The sequence below is a fragment of the Chaetodon trifascialis genome, chromosome 13 (assembly GCF_039877785.1).
Source record: "Chaetodon trifascialis isolate fChaTrf1 chromosome 13, fChaTrf1.hap1, whole genome shotgun sequence".
Classification (NCBI taxonomy): Eukaryota; Metazoa; Chordata; class Actinopteri; order Chaetodontiformes; family Chaetodontidae; genus Chaetodon; species Chaetodon trifascialis.
In genome coordinates, this window is record NC_092068.1 from 17,151,620 (window position 1) to 17,176,736 (window position 25,117).

At 40.9% G+C, this 25,117-nt stretch overlaps 1 protein-coding gene across 3 annotated transcripts in view; it reads right to left on the bottom strand.

Annotated features, from left to right (window-relative positions):
- Positions 1-25,117, bottom strand: part of LOC139340977 (cGMP-dependent protein kinase 1) — a 78,864-nt gene continuing 53,747 nt past the window's right edge. For 2 of the 3 annotated variants that reach the window (XM_070977156.1, XM_070977154.1), the window contains exons 6-18: positions 24,075-24,152; positions 22,331-22,425; positions 10,110-10,175; positions 7,736-7,810; positions 3,288-3,384; positions 3,013-3,152; positions 2,178-2,267; positions 1,610-1,751; positions 1,000-1,163; positions 654-776; positions 506-568; positions 329-395; positions 1-206 (exon numbers count right to left, since the gene is read on the bottom strand). In XM_070977156.1, the coding sequence (XP_070833257.1) occupies positions 108-206; positions 329-395; positions 506-568; positions 654-776; positions 1,000-1,163; positions 1,610-1,751; positions 2,178-2,267; positions 3,013-3,152; positions 3,288-3,384; positions 7,736-7,810; positions 10,110-10,175; positions 22,331-22,425; positions 24,075-24,152 (1,299 nt within the window). In that variant the 3' untranslated portion in view covers positions 1-107. Of the gene's footprint in view, positions 207-328; positions 396-505; positions 569-653; positions 777-999; positions 1,164-1,609; positions 1,752-2,177; positions 2,268-3,012; positions 3,153-3,287; positions 3,385-7,735; positions 7,811-10,109; positions 10,176-10,422; positions 10,500-22,330; positions 22,426-24,074; positions 24,153-25,117 lie in introns of those variants that run through there. The other variant, XM_070977157.1, reaches the window with a different exon arrangement.

Below are 25,117 nucleotides of genomic sequence, written 5' to 3' on the forward strand. Positions count from 1 at the left end.
TCCTTTTTATAGCAGTTTTTTTTTTTTACAACACAGCCATGTCCTCATGATGGCCTCCAAGCAAACAAAAGAGGAGTTTCTTTTGGTTTTAAGGGAAGAGGAGGACTTCAAAAATCAACGTCCCAGCCGGAGTTGTCATCTGGAGGCGGGTCCTCATTGTCCTCTGGGAAGCTGTCGAAGTTACTTGTGTCGACGGCTGATGTGACCTGGTGGAAAGACATTCACAGAAAGGCTTAACAAGCGGACAAATGGATTTTGCATACGAGATCACCTGGAAAGAAAAGGGAGTTATTATTAAGGAGTGGAGCAATCAGCAGCGTGCACTTACATTAGGGATAATTGGTGGTGTCAATGTCCCCTTCTTCAAGCCCTCCCAGTTGAAGCCCTCAAACCATCTAAAGGAAAAACAGCATCACATCGTCATTCCATGATTATATTTTACTGCACAATTATGCAGCCAAAAGAAATGAGTAAGAGGGTTCTATTCACTTATAGACATGCTTACTTGTGCTTTTGGATGTCTTTGACACCGTTTTTCAAGTTTCCCAGTCGTTCAGAAGGATTATCCCTGCAGCAGCGAGAAAAAAAACCACCATGAATCAGCATACAGACCACTTCAATGAGTTTAAACAGCTGGAAGCACCAACACTCACCTGCATAGCTTTTTGATTAGGTTGGCAGCATTTTTGGTAATTTTCTTTGGGAATTCAATCATGTCGATGCCTCTCAGGATGATGTTGTAGGTTTTCATTGGATCAGGGCCAGAGAATGGAGGGCTACATAATTGAGGCAAAGGTATTAGTCATGATAAGCAACAAAGACATTATGTACTGTAAGAACTGAATCTGTGAGCTCATGCGCTGAACTGTCACATCTAGATTTGTCACGTGTTGTAAGAAAACTCTCAGAAGATGTTTTTGTCATGTGTGGTATCATTTATTTCCTGACAGGGAGCACTTAAGATATTAGTTTAATGGACATGCCCGGGCTTGTGTGTACCTGCCAGTTAAGAGCTCAAACATGAGGATTCCTAGAGACCAGTAGTCAGCTGAGATGTCGTGGCCCTTGTTCAGAATGATCTCTGGTGCTACATACTCCGGCGTCCCACAGAAGGTCCACGTCTTCTTCCCAAAGCCGATCTTCTTGGCAAAGCCAAAGTCGACCTGAGGAAAAGGAAGAGTTTGTTGAATAAGATGGGGAATGATTTCATATGAATGTGGCTAGTGCTTGTATCAGATCATATCACAAGTTGTGTAATTATTTCAGTATTACAGTTTTTCACTTGATGCTTTGGAATGATGGATAGACAGAGTTGAGCAGCTGGTTTCTGCTCTGCCAAAAGCTACAAGCTGCTTTCTCCACAAGGAGAGAAGGGAATGGCTGCACTCCAGAAAACACACAGACTTCAATTACTCTTTTTTAGACTATGATTCTACTTTTGTTTACAACTAGCAGGAGGCAAGTGTTCAAAATTCATTCAAAATTCATTCCTTCACTGTAGCATTACAGAAACATAAGGTTTCATCTGTTCGCAGCTTTTCTGACTTTCACAAAAGACACAGATTCAGAAGTTTTTGGGTGGTAATCCCAATTAATACTGATGTCTTACCAGTTTGGCATAACCCCTGTGGTCCAATATAAGGTTCTCTGGTTTGAGGTCTCTGTAGATGATTCCTTTGGAATGCAGGTATGCGAAGGCCTCCACCACACAGGCTGTGTAAAACCTGGTGGTTGAGTCCTCAAATGAACCCCTGCAAACCAATCAGGACAACAGAGCTGAACTGTGAACCGTGTGGTGTCTAATGACAGTAGCCCAGCAGAAACGTCCTTTCTGAAACCAACCACAAGGTTTCTGCACAGGATTCCAATGAAACATTTGTGTGAAATGTTACATACAGAAAGGAAGCTCTTCCCAGAAAATTATCACCATATTTTAAGTACATATGCGACATACGCGCTTATAGCTTTGAGTTATAAACATGTAATCGAGGTCTAACAGTTAAATGTCTTCAGTTCGTATGAAGCACAAACATTACTCTCCTGATACACTGAAAACCCTGAAATCCTTGAGGTAACTTCAACTCTCCACATCTTGTGGTACTTACTCTTTGCGTATTAGCAGAAATATGACCCAGCTAATATAATTCAACTTTGTCTGACCTGAAAACACAGCTTACCGGTCTCGAAGAATGGTCCACAGCTCTCCTCCTAAACAGGCTTCCATCAACATGTAGAGGTACTTGCTGTCCTTGAATGTTCTATAGAGTCTGAAAACACCAAAGTGGATGTGATGTCAAACAGCTTTTAAATTCCAAAAATATTTGACGAATATCAGGATGGAGAGGCACAATTCATTAATGTGGGGTGTGCAAAATTAATTTTACAAAATGAAAATAAGAGCTGAAAGGAACTCGCACCAAACGACTGCTGCCACATACACACCGACAGTACATCATTTTAAATCTGCACAAGCATTGGACTGTAATTATTTAACACGAATACGATCCCACAGCTGCGTAGAAAGCAATTTCAGGTAAAACTACCTCAGTTATGAATTTTTTTAGATTTCTTTTTGCACTACTTTCCGTATCCAAATGAATAAGAGAAAAGTTTATTTGTAGCTCAACAACAACTCGAACATTTGAGAGGGTGTGCAGAGCTTCATACAGAAACACATTATATATACTGTACAGTGTGGTTTATGTGCAGTCTTGTTTTCTTTCAGGGTCAAAAGCAGAAAAAAAACACCTCGTACAGGTTACCTGAGTATCTCAGCAACATCGCGGGAACACACAAAAGCACTCGTACTCACATTCAATCTGCACTATCAGTACAATGCAAATCGTTTCCAATATACTTGACTTGCAGATCATGACAAACAACTTGCACACAGCTCCACTGAGATAAGTGGTAATCATGAACTATAAATAAAGTACTGCCTCTTGTGACACGTATGGCACATACAGTATATTTCATACATTTTGCTTCTATGACACTATTCGGGGAGTGTACCTAACAATGAAGTCAGAGTGGGCCTCCTGCATGATGAGTTTCTCTGAACGGATGTGCTCCTGCTGCCTTGTGTCGACAATGTGCCGCTTCTTCAGGATCTTCATGGCGAAGGTTTTGTTCTCGTCACTCTTGAGCTGAACCTGCAGCAAGAAGGAAAAGAAAGAACTTACAATACATAATGTCAGCCTGCACATTCACCTACACAGCCTGTTAAACAATTGTAAAGATGAAAGAAGTAATCATTCATGTTACTATCAAAGTGCAGTGCCCCCTACCAGCTCGACACGACCAAAGCCACCAACCCCCAGAGTGTCGATGATGTTGAAGTCAGCGAGGTTGAGATTGAAGAAAAACGCGTTCTCTGCTTCATACCTGTGGTGCCGGGAAAAGGGGAAAAAGAAAGAATGGGAACAGGATTAGAGATGAGGTGAAGGATGAAAGAAGAGATAATCCACTTTCAACAACCTGAGACAAAATATCCGTCTCCCCTTCAGCTCATTTGTTTGCAAATCTTAGGGGATTTAACTCATAGTAATCTATCAAGGATGTTATTGAGGATGTGGAGTGTATAAATATGAACACGTGAACAGGATGTGTTTGAGTTTAGTCCTCTGGTAAACCACTTTGACCTCTCTTTGAAAAGAGACATCTGTCCCACGCTTGTCCACATTCTCCATAGGAAAGAACAAAGATGGGACATCCGTCACACGAGCGGCTCACGACTCAGCTGGCTCTGAAGACATGCCTTGGCTCTGCCACTGAACACCCAAGCATGCCATTGCAGATCTGCCCATGCTGGCAGCGGAGACTGATTTCCACGTGTCCATCCCTTATCCCCAGATGCCCCGTGTCTTCTCTGGTTATTGTTTGATCCAGACAGAGTTTCATCAGCTCAGTCTCTGGATCAGTGGGCTTAGGACAGATCTGAGCATGGGCAGCCCTATCTGGGTCACTCGGAACAGACTATCACCTCAACGTCACGCCCCAAAACAGTACAGCGGTATGCCAATAACAGACATTTATCAAAAATACTTCGAAACTTGTATAGATATGACAGCAAGTGTCATAGAGAAGCAGGGATTAAGTTTATTTACCTAAAGGATAAATAATGACTCATTTTATACTGTTCTGCGCTTGAGTTTCATGAATAAAATGGCCAATGAGACACTTACTTTTGCCTTACTTCAGTGTAAGCTTGTGTGGCCATTTGAGACATGGAAAGAGATTTTTACCCTGCAAGCTGGAACAATAAAACCTTTTCCCTAAGCTGCATACCAGTGGGCACAGCGTTGGCACGTGTTGACAGATTACCGTGGCCGCTGTTTCTCGGAAACACTCCAGGTTACCGGGACAGTCAATGTTTATGTTTATTAGTGTGCACAGGCACAACTACTAGCATGGAAGATTCACAGGTAATCCTTTCATCTTATTCTCAACTCCCATCATCTGGAAACTGGCCCACACTCCAAATCTAAAAATGTTCCCTGCCCAACAAAAGGACAGTAACTGAGAGCACATGAATTACTGTGTGTGGGGACAGGATTATTATTAATGTCAGGTGTGCATGCATGGATTTATGAACGCGCAGAAAGGAAACCACGCACGATATTAATGAGATGTGGACATGAGGTGTTCAGGGTCTGTTTATGATGGAGGACTCATAAATTCTTCAAAGGACTGAAGGGATCAGGTTACATTATGCAGGTCTTCAGAGGTAAGAAAAGTGATAGCATCATTTGGCCAGCAGATGGCAGCATTGCTCCATTACAAGTACTAGGGCAAAGCACAAAGTCCTTGCTTATGAACCACAACTTCAAGCCTTTCAAGGCTGAACCACAAAATGAAGCTATTTCATTTGGTAGGCAATGGAAGAATCAACCCTTATATTCTATTCTGTGCAAAAGATGAACTCTCCTTTCAGCAAATAGAATAAGACGACAATGAATGTAGCTGGTGGAGTTCACTGCAATGAATTGTAACCATCCAAAGTTTTGTCAGGAACAGCACTTCCTGTTGCTCTGAGTCTCCACCGAGGACACACAGGCTCTCTGGGAGTTGATGAATAGTGGAGACATCTCCAAAAGCAGCAACACAAATATTCATACAGATTTTTTCAGACAGAGAACAACACTTGTCTATGTCCACGGCTGAAGCACTAGATGGAATATGATACTGGCAAGCAGACACAGTGGGACTCAAACCACACATCTACCTTAAATAGATGTCTAAACCATGACCTTGAATGAAAACTAACACAGAGCTCAGCTGCATCGAATACTGTAATGCAACCCTGGTTATTTACATAATACATGTATTTTGCGGTCCCTTGTAAGAGGTTGAAATGATATGTTGCGTATTACTGTCCATTACCAGCACTGCAATACAAAGTGTTCCTGCGCGGGTCAAGTAGCACCCCAGTGGGTGATAATCTGTATCAGTGAACGGATGAGATCATAAAAAATGATGCAATTCCCATGTGTCTACGTGCGTGTGAGTGTAAATGTGAGAGCGTGTTGTGTGCTATTATACTCATTTGCTTTGCTCTGGGTCTTCTTGGTCTAGTCTGACTCAAGGGAGAGAAGAGAGGAGAGGACAGCATCTCTGACCTTAAAGCTGACTCTCATTAAACGGCACTTTTATTTACCAGCAATTCCTGCTTATTGAACTCCTACACCTGCTCAATAGACACGGGACATGCTGAGTCATACTGGGTAATATTTTCTCATAAATCTTCAGTCATATAGAGTTTTATTCCCCCATGGGCCTGCATTAGCAGTAGGTGAAAAGTTAAGTATTTATGCTTAATACAAGGCATCTGCAAGTTTCATTGACTGAGATTTGAGACATTTTAATGCCAATTCAAATGGAAAATGTATTTTTTAGGACATCTAATGGCTTTATAATACAGTCAACAGTACAGATGAGGGGCGTCATGGAAGAGAGAGTTCAGGAATGACATGCAGCGGGGTCCTCGAACAGGGACATTACAGTTCAGGGTCAGAGCTATAACTCACAGACCAGCAGGACACCCTGCCAAAAAGAAGTTTTTTTTAGACTTCTGCAACTGAATTTAAGATATTAAAGCTTGCTCAAGAGAATTTAGATAACATCATTTAAGATTCTTTCTCAGGATTTGCAAAAAAGATTATTTTGTTTCTGGTAACTTATGATAACAGATTCTCACCTCTGCTTCCACTAAACAAAATACTTTGAATTCACATTTGATGCATGCAGAAATACAAGTGAGACGTTACAGCAGAGACGGATGTATTGGCTCTACTTTGAGTAGCGTGACGCTCCTCCTGCAGAGAGAAGCAGCGGCTTGATCAAAAACAATGTGCACATATAGCACATAGCGGGGAGCTAGTCTTTGAAGAAAAGACCTGTCAGCCTCACAGGGAGCAGCTGTAGTTTGCTGTACAGTTACAGTACTGCTGCATGGTGCTTATCCACTGTGACCAATTAGAGATATTTTCCATCAACGTGGGATTCTGACTCAGGCTTTCCTCACCACGACACAAATGTGCTCTGCTGGGCGGGGAGCGCCAGCGTGAGACAACACACATAAACACAGCTACCTTAATCAGGGTGAAAATGGCTTTGATGTGACAGATTTCAGGGAGTGAAGGGAGAGAGTGGCTGTATTTTAAGGTTAACTTCTGTAGAGAATAGGACTGATCATAAGTTTACAAATGGTTGCCATACAAAAGTACAACTTCTTGCTCATTTGCATAAAATCAATCTAAAACTGGCTTCCCCAGACACCTAGGAATGGGGAAAAAATGGGTGGAGAATGCACACTGCAGGTCTCTTTATATCACACACATCTGCTGGCAGAGCAATCATCAGTGGTAGTGAGCCATAAGGGGAATCTGGCCAGGGCTGAATGCCAGAGGCAAGCCACTGCACTCGCCCATTATACCCATCTTCTCTCTTTCCTCGGTGCCTCTGTTCAACAGACAAACCGCTGTTATGTTCCACTCCTTGCTGACTAAATACCACTGATTCCGAAGATGACTGACGCTCTCGGCAGTCAGCTAGAAATCTAAAGCATCAGACAGAAGTCTTGTCTGCTTTGTCACCCGCCCTGTTCTCTCCCTGTCTCTCCTCAGTCCTTCCATCTATCTGCATCCCTCTTCCCCTTTCCTTGGTGATAAGCTGCTCCTGCTCCCTCGCTCTCTGTTATCTGTCATTACCGGGTTCTTGTCTCTCCTCACCTTGACTCACAACATAGCACCAAGTGAGCCGGGTATCAGATTATGCCAACGCGTAGCTGCCTGAACCCCAAGATGCCCACCTCATTGCCAAGGTGCCCTGTGCCTTCTATAGTGCTATTCTCTTGTTTCCATAGCAACGATAAATAGAGTACATATTAATTCCTCCAGAAATAGAGGCGGAGGTCATGGCCCCTGCTTTCTGGCTCACCACATGGGTATTGTCTTGTTACGTAACAAACCTAGAGGCACCATGCATTAACAGCTGGTCGAGAGCAGCACGTTTCGTTATAAAGTGTTACTGCTGGTGGGGAGTCGTGACATGGTACAACATTAAAAGGGGTCATTGAGATTGAAAATGAATTTGCAAAAATGAATTAATGGGGGAAAAAAAAGATGAATGAAACAAAAATAAAGGCCAAAGCACAAAGCAATAAAACACATTTTATAGTCCGCATAGTGGATATTTTAATGAATTCATGCATACAAATAAATTGTAATTGTCTTACTTGGCTTTGGCATCAGCATCCTCATGGCCTTTACTGGACACATCCTCCAAACCTCCAATCAAGTGCTTGAATGAACTGCAACGCAATGCCACAATAACAGCAACCGTTAGAACAGCACATGAGCAAACTTTTCTGGGATTTACTTTGTTCAAATAAATCAAATCAAATCAAATCAAATCAAATCAAATCTATCCAGTCCAGAGTAACATGTACACATATTCTCCATTTACAATCTGTAATGAATGAATAGCTTATGGTTCGAGGAAATAAAGAAGCTTGCATTGTACACTGCAGGCGATCCGTAGAAGAAGCTGGAGCAATATATGACCAGACTGCCATAAAAAACACTGCCAGTTACTATTAAATATTCATCAGTCTGCTTTTAGAGACAAGCCACTAAAAATCACAGAGACCAGACGAGAAGACAGATCTATCGTGAAGAGGTGTAAAATACTGTGATAGCAGACGGTGGCTGAGTGAGAATTTTAGTGAGAAAAGTAGAGGCTGTGCATAAATCTTTTAATGAATGAATTACAGAACAGGAAAAAAAGTTATCATTAGACATGAAATACACATGGCAATATTTTCCGTTCTTTTAGTGCTCAGTCAGTTAAGTTATTAAACTGAAAGAAACTTCCTTTCAGACCTGAATAACAAAATTACAATAATTATCGGCTAATTTTCCAACTGGATATAGCAGAACTCAATTAATTTCCATTAGTATGACTGCGGCAGACATGAAAGCTAAAGAAAGACATGTTAACTGGAAAATAAGCTACATAATTCATTAACTCGCTGAAATAAAATCCTTCGAAGTTGCACTCATGGGGAGATCTGGTAGATGAAAAATAACAACTACACTTTGGCTCATTTCTCTCTGAAGTACGCTTCGTGTGCGAAAGGCTCCTAACATGCTGAGAGAACAACTAACTGAGACAGTTTTCATACAAAGCTTATCAGGCTGTCAGGGAGAAGAAGTAATACATCTGGTGTTTTCTCCTGTTGAGACTGTAATGCCTGTGAGCCGTGACTGTTTCCGAGCTGAGCTTTTCTTAAGGTGTCTGCCTGCTTAAAGTGTCTATTGTACAAAGTGAGTGACTCCCTGCTGCTTGTTTTTATTCCCTGTCTCTTTCCCACTGTCTCTATCTGCAACAATTATCCTTATCTTACCTCTTAAGGTGCACGGTTTTGTTTCAATGCTTCCAACATGTACGGACACACAGGAAATAAATGCACACAGAATAACAAAGAACCTGGCATCTGCACCAAAACTGGCCTGGCTGGGTGACACACGATGAGCTAGTTTTGTGGGCTCTGATAGCATTAGCTACTTGTATGACAGGCAGTGGTAATCACCTGTGCTGGATGACTCACTCACTATCCCCTCTGCTAGCTCTGAGGATGGCCCATTTGTGCCTGCCGTGTTCCCTGAGGCCAGAGGGAGGCTGTGGGTAAGCTGATACCGTCTACCATCCTCCCCACGCCTCATATCCATCTGTCTCTCTATTCTCACCACATGACTTAATGCCAGAGACGGAAGTGGATCGACATTATTTTTTCTAAAAGTACGATTTCTTGGTTAAAAAAAACAAAAAAACATCCTACACAAGTAATAAAATGTCAAACCATGTTACAGCAGTAAAAGGCAAGCAGCAATTATTATTTGAGCTGGTATTAGTTTTAAGGGCAATGTGAAGCTCAAAATAATGGCTTTGCTCTTGAATCTGACACACATCAGTGAAAAAACAGCCTTTGTTAGTCATCCCTGCACAAATGTAGCATACATCTAAATTCTTTGCTTAAGTTGACTGAAGATTTCGGGCAAATTTTACACCTGGTCACTTGATGTCATTTAACTAAGCAAGTTGAAATCTCATAAATCTAGCTGTTTGGGTCAGTGAGTTGTGAACATCGAAGCTGGATCAATCAGCAGTCTTTCGGTGATGACATGAATACCATTTATGACTCCCAAACTTTGTGAGGAAACATTCAACTGAAGCACTGCACTGAAGTGAAGCAAGATCCTGCAAATGCGCCATCTATTTCCACACCTCACATTCACTCAATTTGTCGAAATTAAACAGATAAATCTGGCATTTTCATGAGAGTCTTGATGTTTTCTTAGTTAGAAAACTGAAAGCAATGACACCTAAATGTGTGCCATGTTCATCCATTAAGGTGCAGCAGTGGATTCCTGCTAATGTCTCAGTAAACATAACACTTTATAGCCTGTCCTTTCCTGACGGTAATGAGCAAAGCAGAATTTGTGGGCTGGTTTTGCAAGGCTCACAACGAACATTCAGGCATTTCATTTCACTGCTAAAGCAACAAAATGGTTATTACGTTTTCTGGGATTCACCTTTGTGATACTCACTCTCTATCGATGACTAGACAGGTCACTGCCTCCGCCGCAATGACGTTGGCCGTCCTGATGTCCTCCCTGGGAAAAAAGATCATGCAACATAATCAGGCACAGTAACAACATTGGCACATTTGAGGCCGATATTAAATCACATCATTATTCATTTTAATTGCTTTGTCAGAGCTGTGATGATGGAAGCAGTCAAAATGTAACACCTGCGCCTCAGTTATGTTTCATTCAACTCCATGCACTCCATAAACGGCACTGGTACACAATGAAAACACTCTCAACAGGCAACACACGCCACTGCAAAGACTGGCATTACTCTTTATTGTATTTGACATCAGATTCATCTTCTTCTGATGATGATGCTTCTCCAGAGGAGTCGCCCCAATCGCATGAGTCTTCTGAGTCTGTATCCCAGGAATCCATCCTTCACTGTGAAAAAGTTTCTGCACACAAATCCCACAGCGATAAGCTCTAACTCGGAACCAGCATACTGCCCAGGGCAGCCCTTCAATAAAAGACACGTCTGTCGTAGTTGTATATAAATCTTCAAACCAAGTGCAGTGCTATCCACTTTAACGTAGACTAAACTATTACAAAAAGACAGGAAATTCTTCCAGGGTTGTCCCATACGCAGATTATTTCATGCCCCATCTTTTCAAAACAGGAAAAAAGACCATCCTCTGGATGAATTTCATATCCTGCTGGATAGCAAATTAAAAGCTAAACCAGGTTCTGTTCTAGGGAGTTGATTCAATTCAGCTGAAGTGCAAACAGTAACTGACAATCACTCTCTGTGTCTGATCTGAACTCAGACATACGGCAACCTATTTCAATGAGCCGAGGTGATAATTCCTCCGCATGCTATGTCAACTCCCTCTGCCTTCCTTCTTCCAAACACACACATAGGTACGACCATTCCTCTTCATGCACACACACATGCACTCACACACACACTCTGCCTCACTCTGTTGACCCCTTTGAATAAAGGTCACAGCTGGTGGGGGAACAACACATTCTGAAAGCTGAGGACTAACAGAGGAGAAGCGAGTGGAGGAGAGGAAGGCAGTGTTTGTCACGGGCATGGGATCTATGAACAGATGACTACTAGGGCTCTCTAGCTAGCATAGCGCATACAGTATTTCATTCACCTCTGATAAGCTCCTGTGACCTGCATCCATGCTCTTAACACAATACTCTGGCTAACATTGCTCCACCTGTTCTTCTGTTTGGCCACAACAGCATTCAATACCATTTGAATAAGCACACTTGGAGTATTCATAACCAGGTTAATGGGTAAAAGAACAACAAATGCCCCAGTTCAAATGAAGACACCTCGCTGTAACTATTGATTACGTGATAATTAGTTTGGGGAACAAGAGTCTTGAGAATTAGTTCTTAATGATTAACATTGCACAAGACTGACGTGAGAAGAAACGTTTTTGGATTAGTGGAATTCATAAAGCAAAGTATAAGAGACCCTCATAATATCTAATAGTTTAATGTGATGATTATTGAAATATTCAGAGATTGAATAGGGGCTTTCACCGTCAAGGGATGTTGAGGCACAAATGCTTGTAATGTGCCAGCTGTGAATTTGCCAGTAGCAATCCACCAGCTGTTGCGTCACTTCACAAAAACTATTGCCCATTCTTCTACAAATTTACCTGCTCCTGTCAAGTAGTGTGAACAAGCTTTTTAATTAATATCATGTACTGCATATACAAGAGGAGACAGCAAAAATGCTTCTCAAGTAAGATATTCATTCAAGATGTTCAGTACTCATACGTCAACAATTGAAGAATGGCAAGGATTTACACATCTTTGATTAACCTTTTTCTGACTTTAATACATTTTTGCAGATTATACATCACATTTTCTAAAAGGAAGATATTCAAACAAAAGCCAACTCATCAGGCAGGCAGACAGACACAGACAGACAGACAGACAGACAGACAGACAGACAGACAGACAGACAGACAGACAGACACACACACACACACACACACACACACACACGCACACACACACACACACACACACACACACACACACACACACACACACACATTGTGTTGATATCACTTGTGGGGACATTACATAGACTTACATTCATTTCCTGGAGCCTTACCCTAGCTCTAACCCTAACCCTAACCCCTATCTGCCTATTCCTAACCCTGTACCTAATCTAACCTTACCTAACCCGTAACCCTATCCTCAGTCTGCACCCTAAAATTTAATGATTTACATTAAGGGGACCAGCATTTTGTCCCCATAAGGGAGGTCAGTCCCCACAATGTGACTGTGTAAACAGATTTTTGTCCCCACAACATGATAAATACCTAGTCACACACACACACTCACTCACACACACACACACACACACACACACACACACACACACACACACACACACACACACACACACACACACACACACACACACACACACACACACACTCTCACACACACACACACACACGTCATCAGTGATAATGAGCTGCAACTACAGCGACACCCACAATCTGTTACATGAGTTACTTTGTCTCATAAAAGGAAGGCTAGTGTTTGTGTCATTTACTAACCATGGTGATACAACAAAACAACATGACACTTTGGGCTATGTTGAAATGGTGGTTACGTAAGCATGAATCATCCTTAAGAGACCTAAAGGGTTTCATATTGGAGAGCAGCTTGTTACACCTGTTCCCTGCTGCTCGACTGTAGCTGAAGAAAACAACTTAGTGTGCGATTGTGTTGATACTAGCGCTGTTCTACGTGAAACACAATCACTAAATAATATCTGTCACAATGATTCATTTGCACACTGCTGAGCCCAAGTCATCCACTGAGCCAAAGATGGCTCTGCACTTGTTAATTGCGGCGCAACAAGAAATACATTGGAAAACAGACAGACACACACACATGCTGAAGCATAGACGCACTAAAAGCAGCTGCATGCTGTGTCTTGAATGTCCTTTGGACTTACACAGAGGGGAGCCTGTGGTGTTGATTTCCAGTAGATAGTTGAAATGAACCTGGTAATTGGACAGTGATCTGGTGTCCCGGAAAGGGGTTAAGAAAATAACGTGGAGGCTTGGAGGCTGAGAGTGGAGCAGTAGCTTTGGCCTGCAGTGTTGGAAGTAAAGCTGAGCTCAGGATGGGGGCAAGAGCAAGAGATGGTTGTGGGACACAGCCAATAACTTGTGCTTCAGTTCTGTGACTGAGAGGTATTCAGGAGGGCCTGGACAGCTGAAACTTCACAGCTTGGTATCAAAGTACTTAAGTAAATGACTGCGGTGGTGTTTGTGCAGCTTTTTCCCATTAACCACAAATTGTGCATTCTCCACATAGCTGGAGAGCACGACCACTTTCCAAAGCACACGGTAATTTTTACGTTTAATAATATATTTTTCCCACTATTCCAGGTAGCCATTCGGTTCTGTGTATGACAAATAAGATCGCTTTAAAAGCATTTCCTTATATGTTCTTTTTTTATGAACATAGATGTAAACAGTCTAACCTTGAAGTTCATCAAGGAAGGAGCTATTGCTTAAACTGAATCAGAATACTAAAGATGGGCGAGCTGCCTACTTTTCTGACTTAATAGTAATAAACACAACCAAAGTATCCTGTTTAGCACTATTAACCAGCTTATAAATCCCCTTCCTGCTGTCATTCCTGCCTCATCCTCTGTTGAGAGTGAACATTTCTTATCTTTTTGTGTAGACAAAATCAATGGTGTGAAGTCCAATTTTTTCTGTTTTACCATCCACATTTTTCAGACATCCTACTTCACTGTCTGAATTTGCTCCCATCTCCCTTCAGATCCTTATAAACCCTGCAGCTCATATGTATTCCTCCTCTAGTCCATGTGATACAATTCCTACAAAATTCATAAAGTCCATTTTTTTCTGTCTTCTGTCCCAGCTTGCTCTCTACTTTCAACCACTCTCTCACATCCAGGTCTGTCCCTGACTATTTTAAAATTGCCAGTGTTCACTTCTTAAAAAACCCTCTCTACACCGAGCCCAGTTAAAGAAGTACAAACCAATCCCCAAGCTACCCTTTTTGTCCAAAATCCTTGAAAAAATTGTCCTCGACCAACTCCCAAAGTTGGCATAGTACTGAGACTGCTTTACTGAGAGTAACCAATGAGATTCTTATGTATGAGACAACGGTGAATACTTCATTCTCATCCTGCTAGATTTGACAGCTGCCTTTGACACCATCAATCATGCAGTTTTACTTGATAGGCTGCATAACTGTGTCAGCATTTCTAGTAGTTCTTTATAATGGTTTCATTCCTATTTGACAACACATATTTTAATGTCTGTATCAAAAATCATGTGTCCTCCTCAGCTCCCCTGCTCTGTGGTGCGTCTCAGGGTTCGGTCCTTGGACCAATCCTTTTTTCATCATATATGCTTCCTCTGGGTCATTTTTAGCCACTTTAGAGATGTGACACTGCTATGCTGAAGATACACAGATTTATTTCTCTGCTAAAGCCAATAATCTGAATCAACTGTCCTCCCTCCATGATTGCTAAACTGCCACCAAAGAATGGATGTAACTCAATTTCCTCACCCTAAACCCTAAACAGAAATTCTTGTAATTGGTCCTGATAGCTTTTTCTCTATAGGTGATCAGTTTATTGGTCCACACTAATATCAAATCTAATGCTACCAATATTGGTATCAGCTTTGTATATAAGTATATGACTTTTGATGAACATGTTACTAAGCCAGTTCTGTCCCGTTTTCTTCAGCTAAGACATATTGCAAAAATCAGACGTATGCTGCTTTCTACAGATCCTGAACTACTGATATACACTTTTACACACCTTTTCTCCCGCCTTAATGATTGTAATTCCCTCTACACTCAGTCTCAGTCAAGGAACTCTAAACCCTTAACACTTAGTTCAGAATGCAACTGCTGGGCTATTAACTAGAACTATGGTTTCACATTACCCCTGGTAGTGCTGCCCCCATTGACTTCCTTTGAAATTCAGAATAAACTACAAGATCCTGTTGATTACATATAAGGCTCTGAATGACCTTACCTCAAGTTATTTTTCTGATCTCCCTGCTTCAGCTGCAAAACAAAAGGTGATCCTATCTTAGCAGTTTAGCCCCACACCTCTGGAACCATCCTCCGTCATGGATGAGATTTGCTGAATCTTTGGACTGTTTCAAGTGGCTTCTAAAAATGTATTCTTACAGACGAGCCTTTTCATAGATCTCCATTCTGGAATTTGTTTTTTGTTGCTGTGTTTTTGTTGTCTGGTCTGTTTCTCACTGTGCTTATTTGTTTAGTCATTTTTATCTTTTCATGTTTGTGAAGTACTTTGTAACTGTATGTTTTAAAAAGTGCTAGCTTTCCTAACAAATTTTCTTAAGTTTTCAAGCTCCGGCAACAAGGTTTAAGTGTTACACCACGTGCTGAACAAAACTGCAGTCACAAGCTATGCTGTTCTATTAACCAAACATGGACATTGTGAAAAATTATGTGGAAAAGTTACTCACATGAACGCACTGATTCACATGTAGGGTATATTTTGTGGACCTGCTCTAAAATAAACCTTTTGTAGCAGTTTGTATTTATTATTTCTCACTGTCAAATCTCTGCTTGGACACTGACTCTCAATGCTTAATGCTGTTTTCAGCTCCCCCACCCCTCCACCCCCCCTCTTGGGTTCCAACACCTAAAATAAATGTTTGGCCTGTGGGAAACTCTGAAGGAACAGTCTCTCTTCATTGCAGCAATACATGACAATTGTGCCTGTTTCTAAAATAAAAAGGCAACATGGGATTCATTTTGACGTAGTGCTTCTCAAGCAGTCTCGAAAAAGCTTCAACTCTTTGGTCGTTGATTTTATTACTGTGATGGTATGAACTGAAAACAGTATCTGTATAATATCATAATACAGCTGCAATGCAAAATATATATATTTGTAGCTAGCAAATGGCAGAAATGAATGCTTTTACTCAAGGTACTACTACTACTACCACTACTACTACTACTAAAAGACTAAGGGTATGGCTTGACTAAAGGGAAATTCTATAAAAGTGCATTCAGACTGACCAGCTCTTCATCAAAAAATGCAGAATTTATTTCAATTAGACCACTGTGCTGGTTCAGTATGGATACCATCTAAGCACATTTGTTCGAAGAAAAACAGGTCAGCAAGAAAAAAGGTTGAATCTGGCACAGCTTTTGCAGCAGCACAGTGCGGCAATGTCCAGAAGCATGATGATCAAATTGTGAAAACTTTGTGTCGTTCTTCAATAACAGAATAACCTCAATTAGAGCCAGCATTGCTGCTGATGTAAACACAGATGACCTCAACAAATCCTGTCAAACAGATGTAACCATGGGAAAATCACCTCTATTACATTAACTGAGCTCTGCAAGACTGTCACTGAGACTAACTCGTCCAGCTAATGTGTTGACCCTGTACCTACAGCCTTTTGAAAGCAAGTGTTAGACAGAATTTCAAGTCATGTCCTGAAAACTATAAAAATATCTCTGCAAACAGGCATCTTCTCAGATGCCCTCAAAACAACTGGTAGAAACCCTTACTAAAGAAACCCAGCCTAAATGGTAATGCACTCACCAACTACAGGCTGATATCCAACCTTTCATTCATCAGTAAGATACTGGAAAAGATAGTTTCAGTGCAAATTTACTTTTATGAAAAAAAAAAAAAAAAAAAAAAAAAAAAAACAATCTGGAGGAACTTGAATCAGGATTTAGAAAATACCACAGTACTCAAACTGCTAATAATTAGTGGCCTCCAGACTAAATTCTGATGAAAATAAGGTCTCATTTCTTATCCTCTTAGACCTAAGGTGCAGCATTTGATACGACTGATGATGACATCTTAATCAATCACATTAAAAAGTTGTATGGTCTTTCTGACTGTGTGTTAAACTGGTGTAAAACATACATCAAAGGGGGAAACATCTTTTGGGATTGCTCAAGGGAGCTGCCTTGGCCCGCTGTCACTTGGTGGAATCATTAAAGACCACAATCTATCTTTCCATAGTTATACAGATGACACACAAATGTACATCTCTGCTGAACCAAATGATGCCGCAACTATGGACTCATTACTGTGTCTTGACAATAAATAAATGGACAAGCAATAATCTGTTTAAGTTAAATGAGAACAAAACTGAAATCCTACTAGTGGGCTCCAAAAAAAGAGAAATGCTGTTTCATAATCTGGGGAAATTAACTCCCTACACTGAACAAGACCTTGGTCAAGTCTTGGTGTTATCCTAGACCCAGATCTAAGCTTCAAGTCCCACATCAACAAGATGATGAAAACTTCAGTTCAAACAGCTGAAGTAAGGCCATTTCAAAATCAAAAAGATGCTGAAAAACTGATTTGTGCCCTTATTTGAAGATGACTTGATAGCTGTACTGCACTATTTACTGGCCTCCTCCCCCAGAAAACACAGAGATTTCAACTTATTGAAAACACTGCAGCTTAGCAATTAACCACAAGCAAGAGGAAAGAGCACATTACTCCAGTTTTAGCTGCTGTGCACTGGCTTACTATAACATTTAGAATTGATTTTAAGATCCTCCTCCTTGTATACAAAGCCCTTAATGAGCTAGGACCAAGCCACACTGCTAAATCCCTTGTTCACTATTTGCCTTCTAGAACACTGCGATCATCTGATGCTGGCTTATTGGATCAACAGCCATTTTTATTTTCCATCTTATTTAATGCATTGTCTTTATTTTCATCCGTATTTTATCTTATTTCTCCTTTTACTATCAAGCGGGTTTTATTCTCCATCTTATTTTACATTAATCTCTATTCCTGTTTTTATGTCTTTATTGAGTGATTTATTTGTTGTCAAGACAATTTGAGCTACAAGTTTATTATTAGCTTATTATTATTAATAGGGCTGTCAGTTTAACGCGATTAATTAATTACGCTGCAAATTAACGCGCTATAAAAATTAACGCAATTAATCATGAGTGGCAAGTCAATGCGCAAGCATTTTAAATTTGGCCCTTTGAGTGACCCGTAGGCTGCATCCTACCTGCGCCACTAGTCAAAAGCAGGGTGACAACAGACATGGATGCGACACCGGAGAGCGAGGCAAGCCTACTTGGACCTTTGAACGGCAAGTTTATTTATAAAAAGAACAAAGACGGGACTATTAACAAGAACGCAGTGATTTGTACCTTGTGTAAAAAAGAATTTTCCTATCACCATAGCAGCTCCAGCCTGAATTATCATTTAAACGCTAAACATGTAGTTGCTGCTAGTGCCGCTAGTGCTACCGTGAGCTCACTCCGCCAACCCACACTTGCTGAGTTAGGAAAACGAATGAGCAAAGCCACGACAGAAAAACTGACAAACTCAATCGCAAAGTGGGTTGCTGCTGATTGCAGGCCGATTTCAGTCGTGGAAGACGAGGGCCTAAAAGAGGCGTTTCAGATAGCGTCATCTGACTCTAATTTCCAGCTACCGTCGAGAACTACAGTGATGAAAAGAATTCACCAGCTGTAAAGTGAATGTCAGTGAATTGTAATGTCCTAGAATTCAAATTCTTTATTTGGGGACCTTTTGCAGATATGAGATTAAAATGCGATTAATTAGATTAATTAATTACAAATCCTGTAATTAATTAATTAATTTTTTTAATCGCCTGACAGCACTAATTATTAATGATTATCAGTATTATTCTTACCTATTATTCTTACCCAAATTTAGCATGTCATATTAGCATGCTAATATTTGCTAACTAGCACAAAAAACAAAGTACAGCCATGACTGGCGGCAAAGCAGTTTTTGCAAGTGTTAAGTCATGAACCAAAGGACAAATTAAATTGCACAAATTACAAATTTAACCTGATGATGGCACCAGATGAAAAGATAAGGAATCAACAATGTGATTGAAAATGATCCTCTTGATATCAATGTGTGCACCCAATGTCAGGACAATCCATCCAGTTTTTGTGACATCTTAATCAAAACCATAAATATGAACCTCGTGGTGGCACTAGAGGAAAAGTCAAGGTATCACTTAAGTATCAGGATACATCACCTTGGAACCATCGACGTCTGTGCAAAATGTTGTGCAATCCTTTGAAACAGGACAAACTTATGCTATTGTTTTGTTTTCCTGTTTTGTAAATCCCTACAGCAAATGAGTAAAAACTGTATCGGTTAAACCGTCAAAGTGGACTTCCTGGTTTGTCTGATCATCTCATCACCCTCACACAGCTGTTTTCGCAGAGGGCTATTGTGGGACTGAAAGTGGTCTGACGCCAATCACATTTCTGTCAGTGACATCACACTTTTTTTTTTAACAAAATCTCTCATCCTCTACTGGAACACACACACACACACACACACACACACACACACACACACACACACACACACACACACACACACACACACACACACACACACACACACACACACACACACACACACACACACAGTACTCAGGAGAAGAGGTCAGGGCACACAGCATTTGTGCTATTGGTCGAGTTACACCTCCACTGAAGGTTCACACTTTACTGTAAAAGGAACAATGTGACATGAGCTTCAAACAGGGAGTCTATCTTCTCCTGGAATATCCAAGTGTTCATTAAGAGCTACACAACCCTTAAGAAAAAAACATGTAATCCAATTATTCTTCAGCCGCTTGAATGTACATACACATCACACACCAGCACTCACACTCGCTCTAACAAACCATTACGGCTGGCAGGAGAACAGACTTTGATTTGTAAATATGTTCTTCTTACAGATCAAAGGCAAGGTCTTCCAATGGACAGAGCAGCCTTCGAGTAGGTGCTGTTGAGCTTCATGAGCAACGACACACATAGTTAACTTCTAATTAAGAAAGACGGCCAGCAGAAGAGCCCTCTGATCAAAAGCCTGTTTCCAAGATGGCCAGTGTCTCAATCATTTCAATTTGCAAGACATGCTTGACCATCAAAGGTGTAGTTGAATAGGCTAAGGCACTCTAAGCAAGCAGATGGCGAGGTGGGGAGAGCACTTTGTTTTCGTGGGATATAGAAAGATATGGTTTTCTTGATTAATCAAAGCACAAGATGCTCTTGAAGGTGCTTTGAAGAGCTTCTCAAAACGGCACACTACTTGAATTCTTATTCTGGGAAACACTACAAAAGCATTGATGGAAATATATGGATCTTTCAAATACATGTGATGTAGCATGTATTTATATCGAGGCTCCATTTCTTTGCTACATTATATTTGTGTGTGGACTTACAAGAAGTCACTGAATCTGCTGAAAATTCAAATGCTTCAACACAAAAGTAGCGCAGCTGCTCAATCCATTATAAATTAGCACTTTGTGTCAGGCTCTCATTCATCAAACAGCACATTTTTATGTCTCATTAGTATAAAAGGATCAAATTTCTATGTGGAACAACCCATTCCTCCCTTTGCCAAGAGATCGAGCTTCCTGTGTCTCACATGTCCCACATGCATTTTAATGCTCTGTCACATTTTATATCCTATAGTCATTAGGTTTAAGATATGGGAAGAGCCCAGCCATCTGTACAATTCCAGCTGTTGCCTGAACATCACATTTAGTGTTCCTTTTGAAGACAAAAACTATATTTAATGTGTGCTTTGACAACACATAAGCTGGCATTTATTTTTAATGGGACACTGCTTTGATTCAACTGAAGTCTGCATTTTAAAGTGTGTATTATGTGCACCTGAGGTGTAAATATTAAGTGTTGGAGAGCTAATCTGATATGACTTTCACATTCAGTGGCCACAAGATGGCGACATCTTCACTTCAGTTTCATGTTGACACTGCTGGCTATACCACGGGTGCATGCATTCTGTTTCTACCTGACCCCTTGCAGCCATAATACACTTCAGACCTTTTTTTTTTCTACCTTCCCTCTGTTTTAATAATGCAGTGTAGCACAGTCATGACAGAACACAACAAACAGTGTGATAAAAGCATCACTTCAGGACAGCGGTCTTTGATGCCAGAAGCCATATAAAATATTTTCATTAGAACAAAGTGTTCTTTGAGTGAAAGTGTTTGAGCATTTAGAGAGCACTGAATGTTAGCAGTGCCTGTGAATCATTTGATCCCTACAGCACAGACAGCCTTGTTTCCTGGTATAGATGTTTACAATGCTAGAGACTCTTCATGCTTTCTTATATCTGCTTATTCGATGTTACTCTCAATTGACATCAGCTGCTTTGTTAGTAACAGCAACTATGCTCACAAATTCAACACAAACGTTCATAGAAGAAAATGAAGAGGGTGAAAATTCATTATTACAAAAAGATAGCATGAAGAACGTCTTCATGTAATAATGAATTTGACTTGATGTCATGATGTTCTGGCGACGAGGAAGTGAGAAGAAAAGACCAAAAAATCTAGGAAGCTCTGAGATAATAACCAAACACCAAACTCCCCTCACAATAAATGACTTTTTTACTGTAGCTACTCGTCTGTGTGACATAGCTGTGTGCAAAATATAACACTTGGTGTGGTTGTGAGGGATCTCCATTATCACTTGAACATAAACACTTTTTCCCCTTTTATTTGGGCAAAAATAGAGCTTGAGAAAGAGGAGCGTGTCACAGTCATATGTGTTCTCATTTGTACTTTCTGAAAAGAGGGTTGGAGGTAAAATAGCTGCATCTTTAGCTTTAGATATTCATGCTGTTTGTATGCTATCAGCTAGGAATATGAGTCCATGTACAATCATTTAAAAATGTTTGCTTCTCAAAACTTATCTCAATATATTTTCAGTTGCACAAAAAACAAAAAAAACTTTGGATTTATATGACAGTTTCATCTCTTTCCTTCTGATCAGCTCAAGCTTAACAGTTTTTCTTTGGTTCAGAGAGAATTTCTGTGTCACATCTCAAAAATGTGGCTGGAACAGCCACAGTAAATCAGGCCTGAAGTTGTGTAATGTGCGCCCGGCTTTCAGCATTTCCAAACATTTAGCAAGTTATCATGCCTCTCAAGAAGAGTGAGTGGAGGGGGGAAAATCGGAACAGATAAGAGCTGGAGGCTGATTGAAGGCAAATAAGAAAGGATAGATGCATATTAAGTGTAAGAGGAAGGATATTAAAGACAGGTTGCAAGTGAAAATTAGAGAGGGAGTGGGTGACAGTGACGGAGACAGACAGCGGGTGAACACACAATTTAAATTGAGGAAGGCAGTGTCATCAGGAATAAACTTACCCTTGCAGTGCTTTCTCTCCAAACCAGTCTCCTTTTCCTAGGCTGCGCAGGTAGACAGGCTCTCCATTGGGCAAGTCTTCTCTGGTCACATTAACCTGATGAAAGAATGGAAATGCAGGATGAGGAGGGTTAAAGAGAAGAGTAGTGTGACAGGAAGGAAGATGGAACAAAAGTGAAGAAAGCAGGGTTGATGTAACAGTGTGAGTAAAGGAAAGGAGTTTTATTTGACATGGGTAACATTTCATTTACACATCATTCCAAAGACCCTGACAAGTAAATCATCTCTCAAGATGGCAGGTTAATCGCACTATTTCAAACCAGAGGGAAGCACCTGCATCACCCTCCTGTGCATGAATAGTCCGTTACAAACAGGTGACAGCCATCTATTTGCACGATGTGGGAGGCGCCGCTGACCACTTCATTAGCCGGATGACATGTGAGTGATGGCACTGTGCTGTGCCGCTAGACTTAACCAATCAAAGCGATGGTACTTGAGTAGATTTTAGAGGAAGTGAATGAAGACGGTCCTTTCACCTAATGAATGATCTTGTCTCCATCCATTAGTCGGTTCTGCACAGGTGTAGCAGCGCATCCAGCACCAGCAAACAAATGCTGTCTACACCTGATTGACAGTGTAATTATTTGCAATCTAATATGATCAAGTGGTAGCAGAAAAAAGCAAAGAGAGGAAGTAGAGGAGCTTACAGAGGGTAAAAAAAAAGTAGACCAAAGGGCAAATTCTGTGTGTGTGTTTTGACTTGCCCCAATTTAGTGGACTGTCCTCCAGACAAAGTGCACTGTCTGTGGTATAGACAGGGACAAAGTGAGAGATGAGGAAACAGCCAAGCAGAAAGCACTGTTAAGGTCAGGACTGTGTGTGTGTGTGTGTGTGTGTGTGTGTGTGTGTGTGTGTGTGTGGGTGTATTTATGCATGTCACCCATGAGTGTATTTGTTTGTGATGTAGTTGTGCCAACCTTCGTGAGTGGGTTGTATCTGTTTGGGGGTAAAAGGGGAGTAAAAAAAAAAAAAAGACAGGAAACATAATGTATCTTCATCTTTCCCAATGACACCTACATCCTGGACATGTGAACTGTTAGAAAATGCTGAGAATTTGTCTCACTCACTGGGACAACTTCCCACTTTGGACATCTTCAGTAAGCTATGTTTAAATCTTACCTTTTGTACAATTAAGAGACTTATGTTGTTAACAAATGTACATAATGAAAATCAGGAAGAGGGGCAGTGGAGGGTGGAGGAGTAACATGCCCCAGTGAAGGTAGGAGAATAAGTGAAGGAACAAGTGTAAAATGGACCAGAGGACAGTGTGGAAGGGGAAAAGGATAAAGAAGATACAGAGGACAAACAGGGAGGAAATGAGGAGGAACAGTGGGCATCGATGCATCAAAACATGTTAATGATGTAAGCACATGAAAGCCCTCCAACAGCATTGATACTGGACAAGGCGGTGTGTCATCTGTGCTCAGTGTGAAAGTCAGTGTTGATGGCAGAAAGGTGAAATCAAAGTGACTCCATTCTCCTCTCTAGATGCTCCCAATGGTGCTGCAAGAGATGATGAAAGAGGCGGCGCCTCTGTCTCTTCTCTCCGCTATCTCAAGGTGACTGATGGCAGCCAAATTCCACCCGAAAATACTACCACTTTGCTCCAAAGATGGGTGTCATGATGCTCTGCATTGTGACGTCGTGGCAGTAATTTTGCTGGTAAGCTGGAGGCTCTGTTCTCACCTTTCCTTTACTGATGATGAAGAAGGTGTCTCCTCTGGCCCCTTGTCTGATGATGTACTCTCCATCTTCATAATGTGTCTGTCAGAAGAGAAGACCAGAGAAGACCAGAGAAGTGTTATTCAGCGTTCAGGAACATTATGATTCTTTTGTCTCCTTTCTAACATTGGGATTGCCCAATTAGATGTATTTTCTTGTTAATCCTACAGACTGGCAAGGTTCCATGGGTGTTTCTCAGTCTTCCACCCACTACATGCTCGGATATGAAGTGTGACCTTGAATATGAACAAGCAGGTAAAGAAAATGTGCGAATAAATTGATGCTACAGCATCAAATCTGAAGGCAAATCACAGCTCCTTTCCCAGTGGAGAATTAACACTGAATATCCATTCATCAATTCATTGTCAATACCCCGTAATCCTGTTCAGGGTTGTGAGTAGAATAAGTGATACACAAGATATGACATAACTTAGTATGGTGTGAAAAACCTCATGTGCCATGGCCAGAACCACAGCACATGAAGCACAAGTAATCACTGACTAACCTTGGCAATAGGTTGACATCAGTTTCATTTTTCATTACAGCTCTGGTCAGGTTTTGACTTTCCCAGCAAAATACACAATATGCTGCATCTCAGACCACAATTCTAGATTGAAGACAGAGATCAATATTTCCTATTAGATCCTAAGTGATCTAATAGGTCATTTGCCAGGTTAGTATTCTCACAACATTTCCAGGAGAGACACATAACGTCTTATGTCACACTGAGTGTGTGTGATTCATGTCTGCTGTGTGTCACTCAAAAGCAGAGCTTCTTGTCAACAGTTGTAGTTACGATGTTTAGTTCAGCTTTATTTATTCATATAATGTACTCCCTTTTTCTCAAGCATGTCTTCAAGGACAGGAAAACAGAAAAACTAGCCAGATCTATCTAATCAAAAAATCAATCGCAGACCTAAATGATCTATTATAGCAGAGGACAAGACACAGGACAGCCTGATAGATTTAACCATTATTTGACCTGGCAACACAAACTTATAGAATCT